Below are 19,442 nucleotides of genomic sequence, written 5' to 3' on the forward strand. Positions count from 1 at the left end.
CTGAGAGAGCCAAGGATTAAAACAGGATTAGTCCATTCTCTTGGAGGCTACAGCAAATGGACTTTCCTGATCCAAGTGGTGATGCTACAGTCAAATCCATTTGCTTGTTTGGATCTTAGTCAATCTCACAGAGTTTCTGCTGTGACCAATTGAATAATGAACTTAGGTCTTACACCTTAGATTTTCAAAGTTTTGCACACAGATATGTATTCATATTGACATCAATACAGGTCAGGACAGCATTATGCTGTTCATTCAACATGAGGAGTGATCAGGTGTGGTATTCCCCAAGAAAGCTGCAGGCAGAACTCAGCCATCATGTGCTGGCTGCCCAAAGATACACAGAGCTTATGTTTTATGCTTCAGTTTTGCAGACAGTCAAGCCTCTGGAGGCTGCTCCAGAGCTGCAGATGCCAGTTCCCACACTTTAAAGCTACTGCAGATGTGTTAACATGAGCTGCAGCCACAGCTGGACATCAGTACAACTGTACCTAGTAATGCCTTCTCATTGACAAGGCTCCAAATGACTGGAAAACAATGTCCATGTCACTTAATTTGGCCCAGGTTTACTACTTGTATATACACTGTAGTCTGAACTCGTCTTCTGATCCTGCACTTGCAAAGAAATCAGGCAGAACATACTGTGCCCTAGGAGCTAGAACACCTATAACTGCATGAAGATAGCTAAGCACCAATAAAGAGAAATCTTGTCTGTGTTGACAGAAAGTCAAAAGATAAAGGCAACTTTTAACAAAGTGGAAATGTCCAGGGCAGGACTGGCAGTCATTGAGAACTCTGGTCTCTGGCTCTGGCTGCCTGAGCCTGTCCAAAATGAGATATGGCTTTTCAGAGCTTCACTCATCAGAATCTACACATTCCCTTCTGCTGAAAGGGCCTGCAACTGCTAGTGTTGCCCTGCTTGAGCAGGAACTGATTCAAGTTTTACCATGTCCAAGTACATCATCTGTAGGTAAAAGTGCTTTTCCAGGCACTGGCTTTCTATCAGAAGATCCTGGCTCCAGTCCTAGTGACATCCACTCTTCTGGAGTTCGACAGTCAAATTCATCATTATCAAATACCTAGAAAGCAAGGACATGAGGGAATTAAGATTTACTCCAGAAACAAGAAAACACCCAATAAAAATTTTCATGAGAGGAAAACATTAATGTGCAGTTCCTAAATGGGCTACAAAGTATGAAAATTAGTCCAGGTGCAAAAGCTGTGCTGATATTTGGCTGACAATTTTCCCCCAAACAGCAGTATTTGTACCTCCAGTCGTTTCCTAGGGAGAACAGACTAACACCTGGAGAGGTTTTGTGCAGCAATACTGCTGACTATGCATTCAGAAGGAAACATGAGACACCTTTCCTTTGGACATACAAAGGCCAGTGAGGAGCACTCTCAAGGACTATCAGTTTTGATAGAAGTTGTGGGCACCGTGCAGAAGATGCTCAGCATCTTGTAGAGACCCTTCAGTGCCTGAGCTAGCTCCAAAGCTTTCCTTGTTTTGCTGCTTGTGTCAATACTGGCTAAGTGTCAATACTGGCTAAGTGTCCTCAGAAACCTCCTGTGCTATAAGCAATGAGACAGATCACAAGTACCAAAGGTGCTCTCTTACCTTTAATGGGAGGTAGATGGGAAACACAGTATCTTTGTTCTCCTCAATAGGTGGCATATTGTCAGGGTCATAGTGCCTTGGCATCAGCTGATTGGAGTCTATCCCCTTGCTGGCCAGGAGCTCAGCAATGTCAAAGGTGAGATACAGCCGTCTCCTCCTGGTTTACATCAGAAGAGGAAATAACCACTCAATGTGCCTATAAGCATTCCCATGCCTACAACTCCACTTTTTCACTGTGCACCCCATCAGTAAAAACATTTTTAGTACACATTGCATCCATGTCTATTTTTTCACTTATAGCACAAAATAATTCAGTGGAAGTGACCTAGAAAGATCAGTTACTCCAATCTACGAATTATATATTATATTATATACTGTACTATGGTACTAATACATTATAGAGCATACACAAACCCAGAAATTAAAAAAAGAATGACAAAAAGATAATATAAATACTATTTAAAAACAATGTTTTCTTCCTATATCCCAGTGCATTGTCTTCTGCATCCTCTGCAATTCATGTACGCCCCACTTTGGAGGCTGCTGCCTTACAGGATAAAGTTTTCTTAAGGATTTTTGATGTATTATGCCTCGAGAGCAAAAGTGAACACCCTAATCTGCTGTGTCCATTCCACAGTGATGCCTCTAGCCACCTTCTGGTTACTTACCTCTCTACTTCAACCTTCCTAGGGTTTTGCCCTGGAACACGTTTGAAAGACATCTGCACCTTGGGCTTAAATGATTGTTCAGGGAAATCTGACTCAGCAAGGATCTCAGTGGACGGTCCAACCATTTGCTTCTCCGTGAGACTTTTTAAGTTTCCGGGCATGTTTAATTTAGTGACTAAGAAACAAAGAGAAACACATCTGAAACCACCAGGCATCAATTTGCTTTACATTCACACACAAAGGAGGACTCTGCTGTCTACTGGGTTGTCTGCAGAAGTCACTTCACTAGATTTGTAAGAGAAATCAAGCAGATATCAAATTAGAAACAGAAAGAAAGACATTTTTTCCCTGCTACAACATGTGATCATGGTTTCCCAGTATCAATATAATGGCATAGAAGAAAACTCCACTCAGAATTACTGTCATGCAGATTTTTGGGAGCCAAGGCACTGACCTGGCTCTAAGGAGCTCTGTTTTGTTCCCAGCTTTGCTATAGACTCTCTACATGATAGTGGGCAATTACTGTCTCTAATGCACAGCTTCCAACATCCTCAGAAAGGGATGGGATCCCCCTGCCGCTCTGGGGTCCCTGAGACCAAGAGTCAGTCATAGCTGAAAGGAACTTGGTCAAGGTGGTGATAAAGGGTTTATGAATATTACGGGGGAAAAGAAGCTGCACAGGTCATCTTTGTCTCCTGAAGTGCCTATTCACACCTAGGGACAAACCTCTCTCTTCTCAGCTTTTGCTCAATCAAACCACCCACTCACATCAGCAATGGTGTGAGAAAAAAATTGAGTTAAACAGCCAACAATCTCACCATTTGGCCAAACATTTTCAAGAGAAATTTGGACTAAGAAAAAAGTATACATTTCCAAGAACTGGCAGAAATTAAACCATGTCATTTACCCCATAAATAAACCAAACTGTTTATATTGCTAAACAAGTTGCAAATAATAGAACAGCAGCAAACTGGGAATTTGAAGCTTAACCTAAATTAAGTAATTGCATGCAAGCTTTAAAAAGCACTATTCCCTAGACAGAGCTAAGCATTGAACTAAAAATAGATTTTAGTGGAGTGAGAGATTTTCCTTTGATGAACTTTCACACTCTATCAAGGAGAAACTTAAGGTTCTGGTTTGGAATTGGGTATTTTGAATGTCAAGCTTTGAACCCAATTGTTCACTGTGTTGCATGTGCTTCTGGAGCTATGGATGTGACCCTAGGTTTCAAAGCAATTGTGCAGAGCAGTCAATAATGCTAAAGCCAGGCATGTTTCAGGATGGTTAGGTACAGGAAGGGTCCTCTAAGAGGTCATTCCCTTGTCCTTCTAAAATGGCCCCTGGCTCAACCCTTGTAGCTGCACATTGTCTGCTTAGAGACTAAAGGAAATAAACACTAACTGGCTCCTCTCTCTCTACTTCCCTCCCTCAGGAAAGGGCAGCTAGCCTGGTATGAATGTGCTCTTAAACACTTGCATGGTCCATAAAGTAATTTTGAGGAATCCCTAAAATGCAGCTCTTTAGCCTCGTGTACATCTCTTGCTTGGGGTCTTTACAGAATGGCCCTGATTTGTATTTGTTGTCAAGGAGCACAGCTGTTCCAATTTAGTCACTTTATTGTTGCCAAATCCGTGGCACCATCCATTATGGCACTTTGTGCACTATCAACTATTTATGTCAATACTTAGTGTTTCATTTGCATTTACATTTCCAACCTGATGGCTTCTTCCCCCTTGAAGAAGCAGCAGATCATAAATAGAGTTCTGTCTCCACTTGTTAAAGATGAGTCTAGCTTGTCAAGATTCACTTGAGGAAGCAGTCATTTGTCCTCACTCATGAAAATAAATGTCACATCTAAGCACACGAGGGTGGTATACACAGTTCCCATCTTTCTCTAAAATCCTCTCACACACACACTTTCTTCCCACCCACTGCCAGTCTATGATCCATATCCCCAGGAGTGCTCTAGGGGCCAGGAGAGTGCTGGCAAACCTTCAACCACTCTCTGTTCCTATATTTGAGCATCCATGACACAAGTTTTTGTAAGCAGGTGGCACCAGTAGCTCTGTACACACAGAGCCCTTGCATCTAGGGAGAACAATCTGCTCTGGGGTGCAGCTGGGTGCAGAATAAATAAAGGAGGGAAGGCCATGATTTTGGCTATAGCTAAATCCTGAATACAGCTTTCACAGGCAGGTCCCATTTTTGGGGTTGTCATGTGCTGGACCAGCAGTTTAACTTGATGATCCTTGTGGGTCCCTTCTAACTCAGGATACTCCATGATTTTCACAGGAAAGAGACACTGATGGCTCCATGCACTGTAAGAACACATGCAAATTCAGTGTTCTCCTGGCAGCAGGACCAGAACTCCCACAGGCACCAGCACAGTCCACCCTGAACCCTGGGGGAAGTGGATCTATCCAGGAGAAAAGGAAGCAGGGTTTTACCACCCACTCAGATCACTTTGCTGCACCTCAAAATGAAATTCACTTTTCATGGGATATTCAAGCAGCTCAGCACCATTCTTGAGCACTGAAAATGAAAGCAGAGCAGGAACCCAGAGACAGCAGCCTAATTCCCAGCATGTCCACCACAGGCAACCTTAACAGTTATGGCCCAGTTTCCTGCCCCACCTCGCTCCCTCTCAGTGTATTTACCTTTAGGGGTGTGCTGCTCCTGCTCTGCCTGGTTCACCAAAGACTTGGACACCTGGGGGCCAGCAGAAGCACCCTGGAATGTGAGGGAAGTGTCAGAGCACAGTGGTGGCATAGTGTGAGTGGGGATCATAGAGGTACAAAGTGTGACTGTAAGACTGACTTTACCAGATCTTTAGGGACAACTGAGACTGTGAGTAATGGTCAGAAAAGGCTCAGAGACACAAACACCTGAAAAGTTCAGCCCAGTGCACAGGGGCAGGGGATCTCCCAGCAGTATGTGGCCTGATGTCAGCTCAGGATGTTGTCTGGGGGCTGATTAGGCAGCCAGTCATTAGGGTTTTACTGCCATATATCACCACAACCACAAGCCTGCCCTGCCACACTGGATCCCAAACCCAGGCAATCATGACAGTGCTGTCACTGCTACAGAGGAAGGCAGCACAACTCTGACCTGCATGAGCCTCATGGTTTCACTTTGTAAAGATCAAGGTCTTGCACAAAGGCCTCTGAGCAAAGGAAGGGCTAGGACCTGGGGTGAAGCCTGGAAGTATGTGTCCACTCCAGCTGTACCATCAGTCTTTTCCTTTCAGGACAGTGCTGGAGGAAGGACTGCTCTTTGCACTTACCCCCAAGCTACTGGAGGTTCCTGGAGTAGGGACATCAGCAGAAGCCTCACTGCTGGTGCCAGGATGGCTCCTACTCAGAAAATTCCTCAATTCCTTCCGTGCTTTCTCCATCTTCTCAGGAGAACAACGCTGTGACGTAACCCTGGACTTCCTATGAGTGGAAAGACATTGAGCCTGTCACACTCTGTATCTTTGGCAATCCTCCACACCCTCCCACAGTGCTGGATATCCTTGACTTGCTACAATGAGTGGGTAACACGAAGGTTCCATCCCCTGATTCCATACCAACCGCTGCCTTCATGATCTGGGGGCCATCAGACTCATGTGGTTGCCTCAATGGCTCACTAACCCTGGAGAAGCAGATCGCTTTATTATTTCAGATGGGTTTTGGAGTGGGAAAACCAGCAGTATACACAAGAAAAGCTGCTTTCCTTAAGCAGCAGGGGCTTCCCGGATCTGTGGCAGTGTACAAAAGGCTGCTAGGAGAATTTGAGTAAACTGGGACTACAAGAGAAGTATTACTTTTGCTGCACCCAAATCCCTTAAAAACCTTGTCACACTTGACTCCAGTGGGAGCAGGCTACAGCCTAGGACACCAACACAGCTACTCCCAGGTGTAAGTCTGCCTCTTTCATTTAAATAATTCATGACAGATGTTTAAGCATCACCTAACACATATTAAAATATTGCCAGAAGCTCCCCTCTTTCTCCTCCTGCAGGGGATATTTTTGCTCAGCTCAAAAATAATTTCTGCTCTTCCACCTTGGGAGACACAAGTCCAGGCAAATATCACAGCTGTACAGCTTTATTTTATAAAAACCTTTGTGCACTGAGAGATACCAATTAAGAACAGCTCTCAGACTTCTGGCAGGAGGATAATGCAACCCTTGGTTTTAGGCTTGTCTAAACACAGAGATGGCTACTGTAACTAATTAGAACAGCTAAAGTGACACAAAACCCTCCAGCCTGCACACACATGCACTGATATAATGATGTACACATACCTGTGCAGCTTATTCCTATAAATTATGAGTCAAAGCTTTCCATGGCATCTCTCAAAGGTACTCCAAGGCCAATACAGCTTACTGATCAATTCCTGCTCAGGGCTAGACCCAGGCTCCTCATCCAGCCCTACCTGGCTAAGGGTTTGTCTCCTGCACCCTTCCTAGGACCTTTCTTACTTCTGGTAGCCAAGCCTCTGCTGTAGGAGTCTTCCAGCTTTCCACAGCTAAGTTCTGGAAAGACCTTGCCTGATCTTGAAGGCCACAGCTGGCACAGTTCTTGTCTGGAGTCTCATCCTGACTTGGAGACAACGCCACCAGATCCCTTCCTGCCATGCCCTCTCTGCTCTGCTCTTGAATGGAGTGAAAACTCTGCTCGCCCTATACTCCTGGTGAGAGAGGGCAATCTTTCCAGAATTTCACCTTGCTGCCTGTCTGTGAGAATGAATCGGGTACAGCAGAGAAAGCGTTACATGCATGCCGGAGATAAGAGGGAATAACTGTGCTGGTTTATTACTGCAGGTTCAAGCCAGTGCACAATTTTGAGAGGTTGAATCAAAAAAGAAATCAGATAATAAATCAAGGTTACCATGATGCGAATCTTTTAAGTGAAATGGAGTAAACGAACAGATTGGAAAGGCCTGGGAGATGAGATCAATAATACCCCCTCCCTTCCTTCAAGCTAGAAAATCTCCAATCTCTCTCCTCTCAGCTTTGCTTTGGCATGGCAACTGGAACCTCACACCCTGAAGAATGAATTTTCCATGGAGGATTTTGTTTTTATTAGCTATTTTATGCTCTGGCCATATCTATTTTAGCAGCCCAGCAGGACTGATTGGAATCAGCCAAGATCCAAGGATTCCTGATGAATCACTGCTGGACTCTTTGGTGCCTGCTGCACTGGCTCGGAGAGCAGCAGCAAGGCGGAACGACCCTGCGGTGCCTCTCCTGATGTGTCACCTGAGCATCCTCTCCTTGGCAGCAGGGCCAGCGTGCCAACACGACTCGCTGTACTTTTGCCTCTTACCACCAGAATCCTAAAACCATCCAATTAAAGAAGCCAGCTCCAGGACACAAGGTTCATCTGAACCTTTAGTAGGGGTGAGAGACTGAGCCCATTCCCAATTTAGCAGGACTGGCAATCTCTGCCTAGAACCAAAATAACATAGCTGCTGCCCATGATGGACAAGTTTCCATCTTGGGCATCCATTCCCCATGGACTGGGGAAGAGTGTACCAAGACAGCCCACAGCAGGCCTAATTCTTTGCTACTTTGCTCGCTGTGTGCTCACTCACACTTCTGTAAAATCCATCCTGAGCACTTACGCCAAAATAAAACAAACCCCTACTCAGTGTCCAGATCAGAAACATCCGTCATGCTCTCCTAGCTGCTCAGAGGGAAGGTGTTTGCAATTGCAAAAAGACCTGACAAACACCACTTAAAATAAAGAACAAAACCAGGCATCCAAAGTTCTCCCAGCAATTCCCCAAACAAATCAGTAAAACAGCTTGTCTGAGAGCACTGAAGCCGATGTGGATATGGGAGAATTGCTAAGCACAAAGGGAATCCTACTCTCCTGCCACCCCAGCTGCTGGGATGTGACTGGGTTTTCCAGCAAGGAGGTTCCCAGAGCATGGTGGGGAGCTCGCTTCAGTGCCAGCCTCCAGCTAGATGGTTTGGCTGGTCCCGTCCACCTCTCAGGAATGGTCTACAGGCTGGTTTCAAAGATGAGAAGAGACCCTCTCTCTTTTACTCAGCCTAACTGCTGAGCCAAGAAGTTTACTGCAGAGCAGCTCCCTCTTTCTAAGCTTCCAACGCCAACTGCCTTGAAAGAATGTGAAGCATGCAGACCTAGGGCTGTCCTCCCCTCCCTCCATCCAGGGGTGATCCCAGACCCTTATCCCAGGCCAGCAGAGCTTGGCATGGTGTGAGAACACCTTCCATCCTGCAGCGAGCACACAATGGCAGTTGAAGCTTTCAGCCAGCTCTGCTGCAGCAATTGCTGATGGCACCACATAGCTTGTGCTCAAGGATTCCCTGGCTGTCCGAGGGATCCTGAGGAAGAGCAGTGAAACTGCTCAGTGCCCCTCACACTCCAGCTGGGGGCAGGAGGCCAGACACCTGCCACATTCACAGCCTTCAGTCCTTTCCTACTCGGAGCACTCTCCTCAGGACTGAAGCTCTCCTTTGACAAGGAGGGGCACAAAGGTGGAGGAAATAGGAGTCCAGCTCATTGCAAGGAGGGGAGATGTGTTCCTGAAAGGAGCTTCTCTGCCCTCCTCAGTAACCCTTCTCCCCCCCCTTGCACACCTGGGAGCATCTCCCTGTTCTTTGCTGGCAAACATCAGGCTGGCACCAAGCTGTCCCAGCTTTAGCTATAAAATCTTTTCCTGACTGCTGAGACACCTATCTCTGCACTAGTTTAGTCATGCTCCCTCACACCTGAAAAGCGTATTTCCTAGATATACCAGGTACGATGTATTATGCTAAATTGAACTATTCAAAGTGAGAGCATATTCTTATGGCACTGCTGACACAACATTAGTTACAGCGTCTGTGTGTCATTGTGGCAAAACTATAATTACAATTTCTCGGTAAATCCAGGCTTTACACATCCAAGAGTCAAACTCCCACATGTCTTGCTCAACGTCTGGTATGAGCTTTTTGATCTGTTGCCTCTACTTCAATTCTTTGATCCAAAGCTTTGACAAAATGGGACTCTTTTCTTTCAAATAAGGTTTAAAATGGCTAAAAATTGCAACAGAACTAGAGAATAATACTTTAAATATCATCTAACCCCTAAGCAAAACCACAGATTGAAATCTAGTATTTATCTAAAATCTATCTATCTGTGCATAGCCAGAACCCCAGCTACTAGACCATCTGGACACCAACATGCAGAAATTCCCTCTTCCTATAATTTAAGCCCTACAATATAAGCTCAGAAAAGGCGATGCCCTCTCAACAAACTGCTTTAAACATTACCCCGTACTTCAAAACCCTTCTACTTTAAAAAGAGAGTTGAAAGTAATTTCGAGCTTTATAGCAGCCCATTCCCTCCAACAATTTGCAGAGTTTTAAAATTGATTTTCCTCTGGGTTTTTAAGCGCATTCTCTTCTCCCCGGGAACGCGCGGCGCAAGCACGCCCGCACCGGGGGAGCAGCGCGGGGGGCGGCCGGTGCTGCTCGCTACCCGCGGGGCCCGGCGGCACGGCCGGGGCTACAGCCACCGCGGGTGCCGCAGGACACCCCGCCAGGCATTTACACCGTGACTCCAACAAGGTCTGTGTCACTGACGAAGCACAACACGGGTGAACCAAACGCTGCTGTAGGTTTCGTTTGTGAAAGCCCGCGGGGTGCGGGAGCAGCAGCGCAGGGGCTGTTAACGTGCGGCGTGAGGGGATGGGGCAGCGCCGGGAGCTGCTCCCAGCGCCCACCCTGGGCACCAGCCTGGGGCACACCCCGCTCCCAGTGCTCCGAGGAACCCGGGCCCTGCCCAACACTCAGGGTGCTGAACGCACGGGGGACTCCCTCACGATCCACACTGCGCGCCCGTCCGCCCTCCCGGCCCAGCGCCCGAGACCCTCCTCGGAGCCCGCAGCCCCAGCTCCTCTCCGGGGGGCCCTGCCTGCGGGCGGTACGCACCGACCGGACCCAGCCCGCCCCGACGGACCCCAGTCGGCCCCGACCCACCCGAGTCCGCCCCGACCGGCCCGAGTCCGCCCCGACGCCGCAGGCGTTGCCACGGGAGCAGGGGCGGGCAGAAGGCTCTAGACCGCCGCTCCCCCCCGCGCGGGCCGTTGGGCTGGTCCGGAGGAGGCGCGGGGCAGCGCGGGCCTGAGTCGCGGGCCACGCCACGCCCGAGCCGGGGGCGAGCGCTCTCCTGGGGAAGCGCGGCTGCCCCGAGCTGCAGCTGCCAGCGCGAGGCTGTGCAGAGCCCCCGGTGCCACCCCAGAGGCACCGCAGGGACACCGCAAAGCTCCCGGTGCCACTTCAGCTGCCACCGCACGGACATCGCAGAGCGCCTGGAGCAACCTAAGAGTCACCACTGCGGAGTTGCCGGTGGCGTCCCTGAGTTGCCACCACGGGCACAGCACAGAGCCGCCACTGCCACTTCAGAGTCACCACTGAGTCACCACACTAAGGCGGAGCTGCCACCAGAGGCCACGGCTGTGGAGCAGTGCCACCGAGCCACTACCAAGCCGTGCCTTCCAGGGCTGCCAACCCCGGGCTCTCGGCATCCCAGCAAGGAGCCTCTGGGGACAGCCCCCATTGGCCGTGCGGGAAGGCGAGGGGCCGGGTGACTGCTGTCCCCTGCCACCTCCCACACCAGCTGGCTGCCAACCCTGCCGGCCACTGACCAGGAAGGTCCAGCACATCCTTCCTCTGTCCCATCCCCAAAATGAGTGGAGGCAGGCAGGGTGCTGATGTAGAGCTGCACCTTGGCTTGTCTAAATCAACCTTGTGTACCCATAAACCTTGTGTACTTAGTCTTGAGCTAAGTTGGGTGGGGATGGGGGACTGCTGGCCTTGGAGAACATGTCATCCCTACAGAAGGAAAAGTGGCACTGAGTCCTGTTGAACAAGCCCTGACAAGCTGGTCCCCCACAGAGGGAATGGTGGGGAAGGGACAAGCAGTGCCAGCCCTGTGGGGGAGTGAGGAAGAACAGGTTTGGATTATTTTGGGGGAGAGGAAGGAGGTGGAAAAGCAGAGAGGAAAAGATTTACAGAGGAAAAAACCCAAGCCATGAGACATCTACTGTGAAGGAGTACAAGGGGCAGAGGAGGAGGAGGAAGGGATGACACAGGAGATGAGCGGAGGCTCCTGCAGGAGGAGAGCTGTGGCAGGCGGGTGGGCAGGGGCTGCTTCGTAGCTCCATTGAGACCCCCAGTGCCTGCTGGCCTGGTCCAGGTTGACAGTAAATCCTGCTCCTTCCCAGCTGTGCACCTGGGAGAGGTGCAAATCCTAGAAAGCAGGGCCAGAGGAGCAGGACATCACAGCCGGCAGGCTGGCCCAAGGGATGCCTGCTAGGCCTTGTGTGGGGGCAGACAATTAGGCAAAGAGGCACCAGGATGGGGGGCATGGCATGGGAGGCAGCAGAGCCAGGCCAAGAGCACTGGGTACCTGCCAGGGGTAAAGGGCCTGGTAGTTGAGGGTGGCGAGGCGTTTGTGCCATCCGAAAATTTGCAAGTGAGGGGATGTGAGGTTTGGACAGAGAAAGGTGGGGCAGGCAGAGCCTCAGGCAAGAAACACAAGCTTCTCCAGATAAGCAAGCTCCCTCACAGCAATGCTCAGCTGCTGCCAGGGTGTTCAGAAGATCAGCCCCATGCAGCAAGGAGGTCTCTGGGAGGGTTTGCACCCTGTGCTGAGCTGCTCCCAGCCCCACTGAAAGCAGTGGATGCTGGAGAAACTCCCAGGTGTAAGTCCTCTGTCATATTGCTGGCCTCATAGCTTTACTTAAGTAAGGAGTGCTGCTGGCTTGCCTCAATTATGTTTGATATAATTATAGCTCTTGCTGGAGTTCCCTGGAGTCACATCCCAGATGGCTTCTCTGATTGGGAGGAAACAATGGTGGAGCTCCATTGTCCTTTGCATGGGAAAAAACATGCATCTGTTTCATGCTGGCTTCACCCCCCCTGCAGTGGGCTGGGATTCACAGCAGGTCTTGCCCTTCCTGTGGTCAGCTGGGCTTCATTTTGGACCAGGCTTTCAAAGTTCACCACAAAGTGCTTCAGCAGGTCAGGAGGTGAAAGCCCCACTGATTCGACTGGCTGGGCCTTCACAAACCCACCAGGCCAGAACAGAAAGCAAACAGGTGTGTGAGGCACCTGCTCTCCATCCGTGTGCTGCCACCTCTGATCCACTCCCTGACCTGCCTTCAAAAGGCCTGTCTGGTTCTCCAGAGCCTTGCTCCCAGGTGTTGCAGCAGGATGTGCTGGCACTGTGTCCTGCTTCCATGGGTGCTCCTTTAGGCCAGGGAGTCCAGGCAGGGGAATGTGTTACTTACCCACTTGCAAAGGGCAGGTTCAAAGTGGCAGTGGTGATGGTTGGCACAGCTGAGCATCTCTGTGCTTTCACCTTCTCATATCAGTCTGAGCTGAGATCCTGTCCCCAGCTGGAACAGCATGAAAGGTTTAGCGTTGTCTTTCTTCTGACAGTTCCTCTTACTGCTCCTTTTCTTCCATGGGCTCTTTTGAGGCCACAGACTTGATGCTGAGTTCCCAAGAAAACAGTTCTTGGGAAGAAGAAGTTCCTGAGTCCCTGCTGAGACACACTGGTCAGTGACTTACCCAGTATTTTAGTGCAAGGCTGTTTTGGGACAAGGAATACACTATTCTCCCTGTCTCCTGTCACACCAGTGGAGTGAAAGCATGAGCAAAGGTTAGCAGAGTCTGGACTCACAGGGAGGGAGAGAACTCTCACATAGTTACCAGACATGAGACTCAAACCAGTTTCAGTAGGTGTTAGGATGCGAGCTGGCACTGGAATGGAGAAATATGTGAAACATGCTAGTGGCTCATTCTGCCTCTGAGGCTCTTTTCTGACTGAAGAGCCCAGCTTTTCTTGTACGTGGTCTGAGCTATTGGAGCCACTTTTCCTGCTCTGCACTTCCACTCATTTGGCTCTCCTGCATCTATCCCAATCCAGTAGCCCAGAAAACCCCATGCCACACCAAAACTCACCTCTACAAACGGCCTTCCCTTAGTTTTGAGGGGAAGAATAAAATAGCAAAAATCCTGACTTCTGTGGACCTTGGAGATGATGTGCTGGTTGTTTTGTTCCATCACTTGCACCTACCCCTACCGTGGGTGGCAGGCCCCATCAGATTTAGCAGTGTTTCCATACCCACCCCACACACATTTTGCTGAAGGTGTAAATGATCTTTAAAGCACAAGGCCACTAGAGAATAAGGCCCTAGATTTCTCTGTCTCCACACCTACATGTGTTCCCACACACAAGACACAGCATTAATCTGGAGTAAAGCACCACATGTTGACAATGCTAACAGTACATTTGACAGAAAGTCCTCAGATCAAACCCCAAGACATAAACCCCTGAGAAACTCATAAAGCAGAGAGAGTCAGGACAAGGTCTGGCTTCTTGTTGCCTCAGCACTTCTCCTGAAGGGGCAGGTTGATTCTGGGGAGGTGATATCAACCCAGATTCCCTTTATATTCCTGCTGCTTTCAGCAGCTCTCTTGACACAAGGCTGTTACCTTGAATTCAGTCAGGCTGGGACCAGGGAACAGTTTGTAGCTGCAAGTTCTTTACTTTCCAGCCAGTTTTTGCTTCAGAAAGCAAACGAGACTTTGGCTCTGATTGTGACATCCTTGTTAGCTAACTTTATCCTTCACGTCCACCACTGTGCCACAGTACATCATCTCCCCAGTGTGTGTCCTCTCACGTTGGGGATCACACCTTAACCCAGCCAGAAGGCTTCCCCTGGGAATTTGCAGGCAGAGGTTACTGCCCCGGGAAAGACACACAAAAAGCGTGGGGCTGTCCAGAAGGAGAAAGATGACAGTGAAGATCACCAGGGCCAAGCCTGAGCAGGCAGGGAGCAGTGGGGATGGAGAAGATAAACAAGCCTCGGTGATGAGATCTCAGCAGTGGTGGGCAGAAGAGATTGCAGTAGCCATTTTCACACAATTGTCTCAGCTGATTTGGCCAGAAGTGCCTCAAATGCAATGCTCTTGTTCTCCATGGGTCTGCTGACAGAAAGAGCTTGTCAGCAGGAACTCCCAGTAAGTTGGGAGATTTTTCCAAGAAGAGCCCAAATGTACTTTATAGGCACCTTGATTCCAGAGAGGGTCCGTGACAGAGGTATCCCAAGTATCCCGTCCTCCGGCTCCCAAATCCTCTGGAGCTAGACCCTTACATTCCTCAGAAGTCCCAACAGATCAATGGCCAGATTTCATGCAGATGACAGGTCATCTGTCAGAACATACACAGGAGGTTTGGAGCTCTGTAGTTCCACAGCAAATATGGTGCAGCTACTTCCCCATTACTTGCCTTCTTATAGAAAGGCTGGAAAATTTCCCTGAAGCTTCCAGAGGAACTTCAAGCTTTTCATGAGAGACAGAGGTATCTTGGCTCCCTACCACAAGAGAACTTGCTGGGGGCTGTGCAGAGTTCTAGTTCAAGTCTGCAGTCTGAACCAGACCTGTCAGGATCAATGTTAAATCTCCTCTCAGCAGGTAAATGTTGAAATGATCTGGCTTTGAGCAAAAATTCCAGCCTTTGCTGACAAACAGCAACAGACTCCTGTGAAAACCTTTCTTTCAACCAACTGGCATCTGATCAAGGAATCCCCAACCTGTTCAGATTTTTTCCACTAGGAAGTATGTGCCAAAAGCTGGAATAGATCATCATGTGAACACCGCTGTTTCACATGCTGTACAGAACAGGCCTGAGCCAGCTGAGGCTGAACAGAGCAGCAAAACCAATGCATGTCTTTGCACCATGAGAAGACAACCTAACATTTTTTTTATTCAAAATGTCTTCAAAACAGAGTTTCTTGAATTTGTTCATCAGCTGATTTATTGCACCAGGTGCCAGTCTGACTTCCTGCCATCATTGACACAGTGCTGTCAGTAGCTGAGCATTCATACCATTTGTCTGGCTGGTCCATCTACCTTGAAGTACCTCTCACTTGGCAGGGAATATAAAAAAATACAAGCTAAAAAAATAGCTCTTTTAAATACAAGAAACAATTTTAAACCGTTGGTGGAAAATGAACAAAAAACCAGAAACAAACAAACCCCCTCCAAAGAAACAAAGAAACCCCCCAAAAACCAGAACAAAAACCCCAAGAGATTTTTTTGCTGTTTTCCATCATATTTTTGTATTCAGCTGGTTATTGTAGGAATGTAAATATGAATGCAGATATGAAAGCCAGAGGAGAATGGGAACAGAGTTTGGGTGTGACCTTTCGTTGTCTCTCAGCCTGTCTGCCCCACACCCAGTGTCCATCCTGCAGAGCAGGTGACATTTCTGGGGATCTCAGTGAGAAGGAGATTCCTGAAGCTTAAGGTTGAGCTTCTTCTGCCCAAAGAAATTGTCACCTGCTTAGTGAGTGCCAGTCTTTTTCCTCAGTACAGGGAGCAGAGCTCAGAGAAGGCAGAATGTGAAGAAAGCTGTGGTTGTGGCATTGCTGTGAGGAACTGGGCAACCAAGTGAGAGGAGTTATAGCTTCCAAATGTGTACCGACATCCTGCTAATTCCCAGATCCCCCCCTGCTCCCTCCTCTGCTGACGTTCCAGTCCCCACTTCAATACCTGCCAGGTCCTTTTAGAGAGCTGACATTTCCATTCCTGACATTTTCTGCAGCTCCATCTGGGAATTAATGTCCGGATATTAGCAGCGATGGGGCCGTTTATCATAATTAGTCTCATGAAGCTACTAAGCATCCAACTATTTTTCATCAGCGCCGAGGAAATAAACTGCAGGATCCAGTAGACGAGACGGACGATTTATTTATTGATTGATTTATTTTGGTCTGTCAGGATGCAGCTTTAAAGTTTGTTGAGATGAGCAATGCTTCTCGGAGGCAGTGACGACAGTAGGGCTGGCTCACCTTGGGTGTGCAAGCTGCAGAGAATAGGTCCCCAAACCCCCTGAGACAGTGAGGAGGCATTTGTTATCCTATTATTATCCTGTTATCCTAGGCTCTAGCCTCCTGCACTTATAAAATGACAAGTTGTGACAGGTTGAACCTTGTCTGGACAAGCTCAGGAAGAGCCAGCTGCTAGCCCCATGATAGCATTATGAACAAAAGCCATCTCCAGGCATGGATTTTCTTCTCTGTCAGGAACAAAGCAAGGGTGCTGTGTACCCTACAGGAGGTGGCACAGGGGCCAGCAGCTCCAGGACTCTCATTTGGCTAAGTGTGCATGGTCATGCTTGGACCTTAATGCTAAACAGAGGGTGCTGCAGGCAGCACATGTGTCTGTCACCTTCCAGAGGTGCCTGGGAGCAGACGAAGCTGTTTTCTCACTTGTCGTCCCAATTGGAGCAGGGTGAAGTACAAGCTTGTTGTTTTCCTTCCCTAAGGATTGGGATTGAAGGGCAGGGAGGCAAAGTGCCACACACACGAGATCTCACGCTGTGTCCACTACAAGCAGGGGAAGGTTCTTTGGAAGGGTACTCTGGGTTGGATCTTGTCTCTGCCAGAGGAGGTGGCTAATGCTTGCTGTGGTCTCAATCTTAATTTCTGGGGGCCAGTGCAATAGATTGTCCATGTTTCTGTGAGTTTGGCTCCAGCTCCCTGCTCTCCAGGCATAGCTTGTGCCTGGGCTGCTGAAACCTAACAAGGGTTGTTATCCATCCTGATGGCTACTACTCAGGGCAAGGAGCCTGTATTGATTTCAGGAACTCCTCTACCATTTTTCAGGCTTCAGTGACCTCCTGACATGTTCTGAGTGGGAGGAGATGGGAGATCCCTGGCAGGGTCATCTGCCCTGCCCCACACTGCTCAGTGTGGCTCGTAGCCCAAAGCCTAAGAATGAGGATTGCAATGCTGTGTGGAGCTTCTGCCCAGAGGGAGGCAAGAAGGGCTTCTGAATTCAGTGCTGCTCTTCTCTCTGTCCCCATAAAACCCCACAAAGTCTTGCTACATCCCACACACCTCAGTGCTCACCTGCAGCAAGCCCACCTCCTCCCTGCAGGCTGATTATCAAGAGCTTTCCATCCTGAGGTTTGCTATGCAAACATCAAACATTTGTGTTTAAATATTACACTCTTCTGCTGATGTGAAGCTAGTAATTACAGCCAGATGGGACCTGGCTCACAGGCAGACACAGGGCCCACATGCTGCTCAGTGGTGGCTTTTTTTTTTTTTTTTGCAAAACCATGTGGCCGACCACCGGCAGAATTATCAAAAAAGCTGAATGCAATTAAAAACAATGGGAAAAAAAAAGGCTTTCTAAATATATCATGCAATGTATTCCAGGTGAGCACTAAATGTTCTGGCTGCAGTGCCTGGCAGCCCTAGTACCACACATGGGACATGATCCAAGCCAGTGTGCTCAAGCCATACATCCCTGCAGGCACAGCCTGGTGATGGCATGCACTGATCTGGTGTCAGCACCTCCTGCAGCACCAGCAGGGTCTGATCCTGCAAAGCCTCCCTCAGCTGAGGAAGAGCTCTTTTTGCACAAGGGCCTGATTCAGCCCATGCTCCAGTCCATCAAGGTGGCTCCTACAAGGGTGCCACAATCCCAGGGCCACCAGGCTGCTGGCATGAGCTTACAGTTGCTGCTGCCTGTGGAGGGATCACCTTCACTGCACAAGCCTGCACACATTTCTGCCTTGCACAAGCTGCCGAGGGTAGGAAATACTTCATTTTCTACCACCTCCAGGATTTCAGATCTGCTTCTACTCAAGGCAAAACAAAAGCATTGCAGTGAGTGCTGGATTTTTTTTGCCCTAGATCATAGCCCACAGTCCATATTCACATTCCACATCTGATTGTGTTTTTAATAGATAATCCTCTCCCCATTGCCTCTCCCCTACACATCAACCAAAAGGTGAGCAGGAATGTACCAGTTTAAGAAAATGCCCCCACTGTTTGTCCTGCCCACCACCTGTGTTGTATATACACAGCACCAAGTGCCCAGGAAACAATCCCCTCCTTGCCCCACACACCTGACTGAGTTCTAGCAGTAACAGTGATGCAGGTAAGAGCCACCACTGTTGCCTGAAAGAAGGGCTAGAGTTAGCCCATCATACACAGTTTAAGTAGTGCCAGAAACCACTGCAGGTGATGCCACTACAAGCTATAAAGGCTACAGCCCTTCCTCTGCAAATCAATCCTGCTCTGTGGCTCACCCTCCTTTTTACTCTCAGGATGCTTCCAAGCCAAGCAGGGCAAAGCCAGAGCCCAGTTTCCTGTCCAAACAGCCAGAGATGTGTAATTCCTCAGGACAGCTGCTGGGATATGTCCTCCATGTTGTAACAGTCAGCATGACACAGGCACCTGCTCACCCATCCATCTGCAAATGGTGTCCCACAGCCAGCCTGCCAGGCAGGAGCCAGCAGCTCTGGTTGCAGGGAGAAGAAAGAGAAAGCAGCAAACAAACAAAAAAAAATCATTGCTTTGTGGGAAACCACAGAGCCATAGCAAACACGTGCTGTCATTTGAGACAAGCACCAAGCCCTGATAGGTTTCCCTGTTGAGGAAATCAGGATCAGCCCTGGTGGGAGGCGGAGAACCTTGATCTCACTTCTCTGCCATCTCTCTGGGGTCTGCTTCTCCCTCCTCCTGTGCTCTACAGGTTTCTAACTTCCCAAATCTTCCTCAAAGGACCATGAGTAGAGCTTCCAAGGAAGCTTGTTTCTGATGTCATATATCCCAGGAGAGCATTATCTGCTGGGAAAGGAAGGGAAGGGAAGGGAAAGAAAGAGAAAATAAGGGAAAAGAAAGGAAAAGGAAGGAGTCAATGCCTCTCTGCTTTCTACACTCAAGGAGCAGAGCTTTGGCATGCCATTACCAACCCTTGTTTCTGCAGTAACCTTATCCAGCTCTGCATGGGTCTGTGCAAGCTCTGTTGTACTACTGTTGCCTTCATGAATAATGGATCCCCCTCCACCTTCCCTCTCCTCTTCCCTGCTGGATCTCATTTCATTTTGTATGAAATGGTATGTTTGCTGCCTCCCTGTTTTGGTCTGAACATTCTGATTCCCAGCTCCAGTTCCCCCTCTTCCCAGGATGTGAGTGTAACCCCTGACTGGTGAGGGCAGAGCCTGTACTGGGGTCACCTTTGACTCCTGGCTTGCCTTCTGCTAGGAAACAGCTGATCCCTGATATTCCTAGAAACCTGTAACTTCTCCTTCTCTTCTGGAATATTCCATTTCAAAGACTAAAAGTAAA

At 48.8% G+C, this 19,442-nt stretch overlaps 1 protein-coding gene across 1 annotated transcript in view; it reads right to left on the bottom strand.

Annotated features, from left to right (window-relative positions):
* Positions 1–19,442, bottom strand: part of DNAH1 (dynein axonemal heavy chain 1) — a 105,292-nt gene that overhangs the window by 61,051 nt on the left and 24,799 nt on the right. The window contains exons 2-5 of the mRNA XM_041462546.1: positions 4,944–5,016; positions 2,287–2,461; positions 1,619–1,775; positions 947–1,079 (exon numbers count right to left, since the gene is read on the bottom strand). Coding sequence (XP_041318480.1) covers positions 947–1,079; positions 1,619–1,775; positions 2,287–2,461; positions 4,944–5,016 — 538 coding nt within the window. The remainder of the gene's footprint in view (positions 1–946; positions 1,080–1,618; positions 1,776–2,286; positions 2,462–4,943; positions 5,017–19,442) is intronic.

Source organism: Pyrgilauda ruficollis, unplaced genomic scaffold (assembly GCF_017590135.1).
Source record: "Pyrgilauda ruficollis isolate IOZ18807 unplaced genomic scaffold, ASM1759013v1 scaffold10, whole genome shotgun sequence".
NCBI lineage: Eukaryota > Metazoa > Chordata > Aves > Passeriformes > Passeridae > Pyrgilauda > Pyrgilauda ruficollis.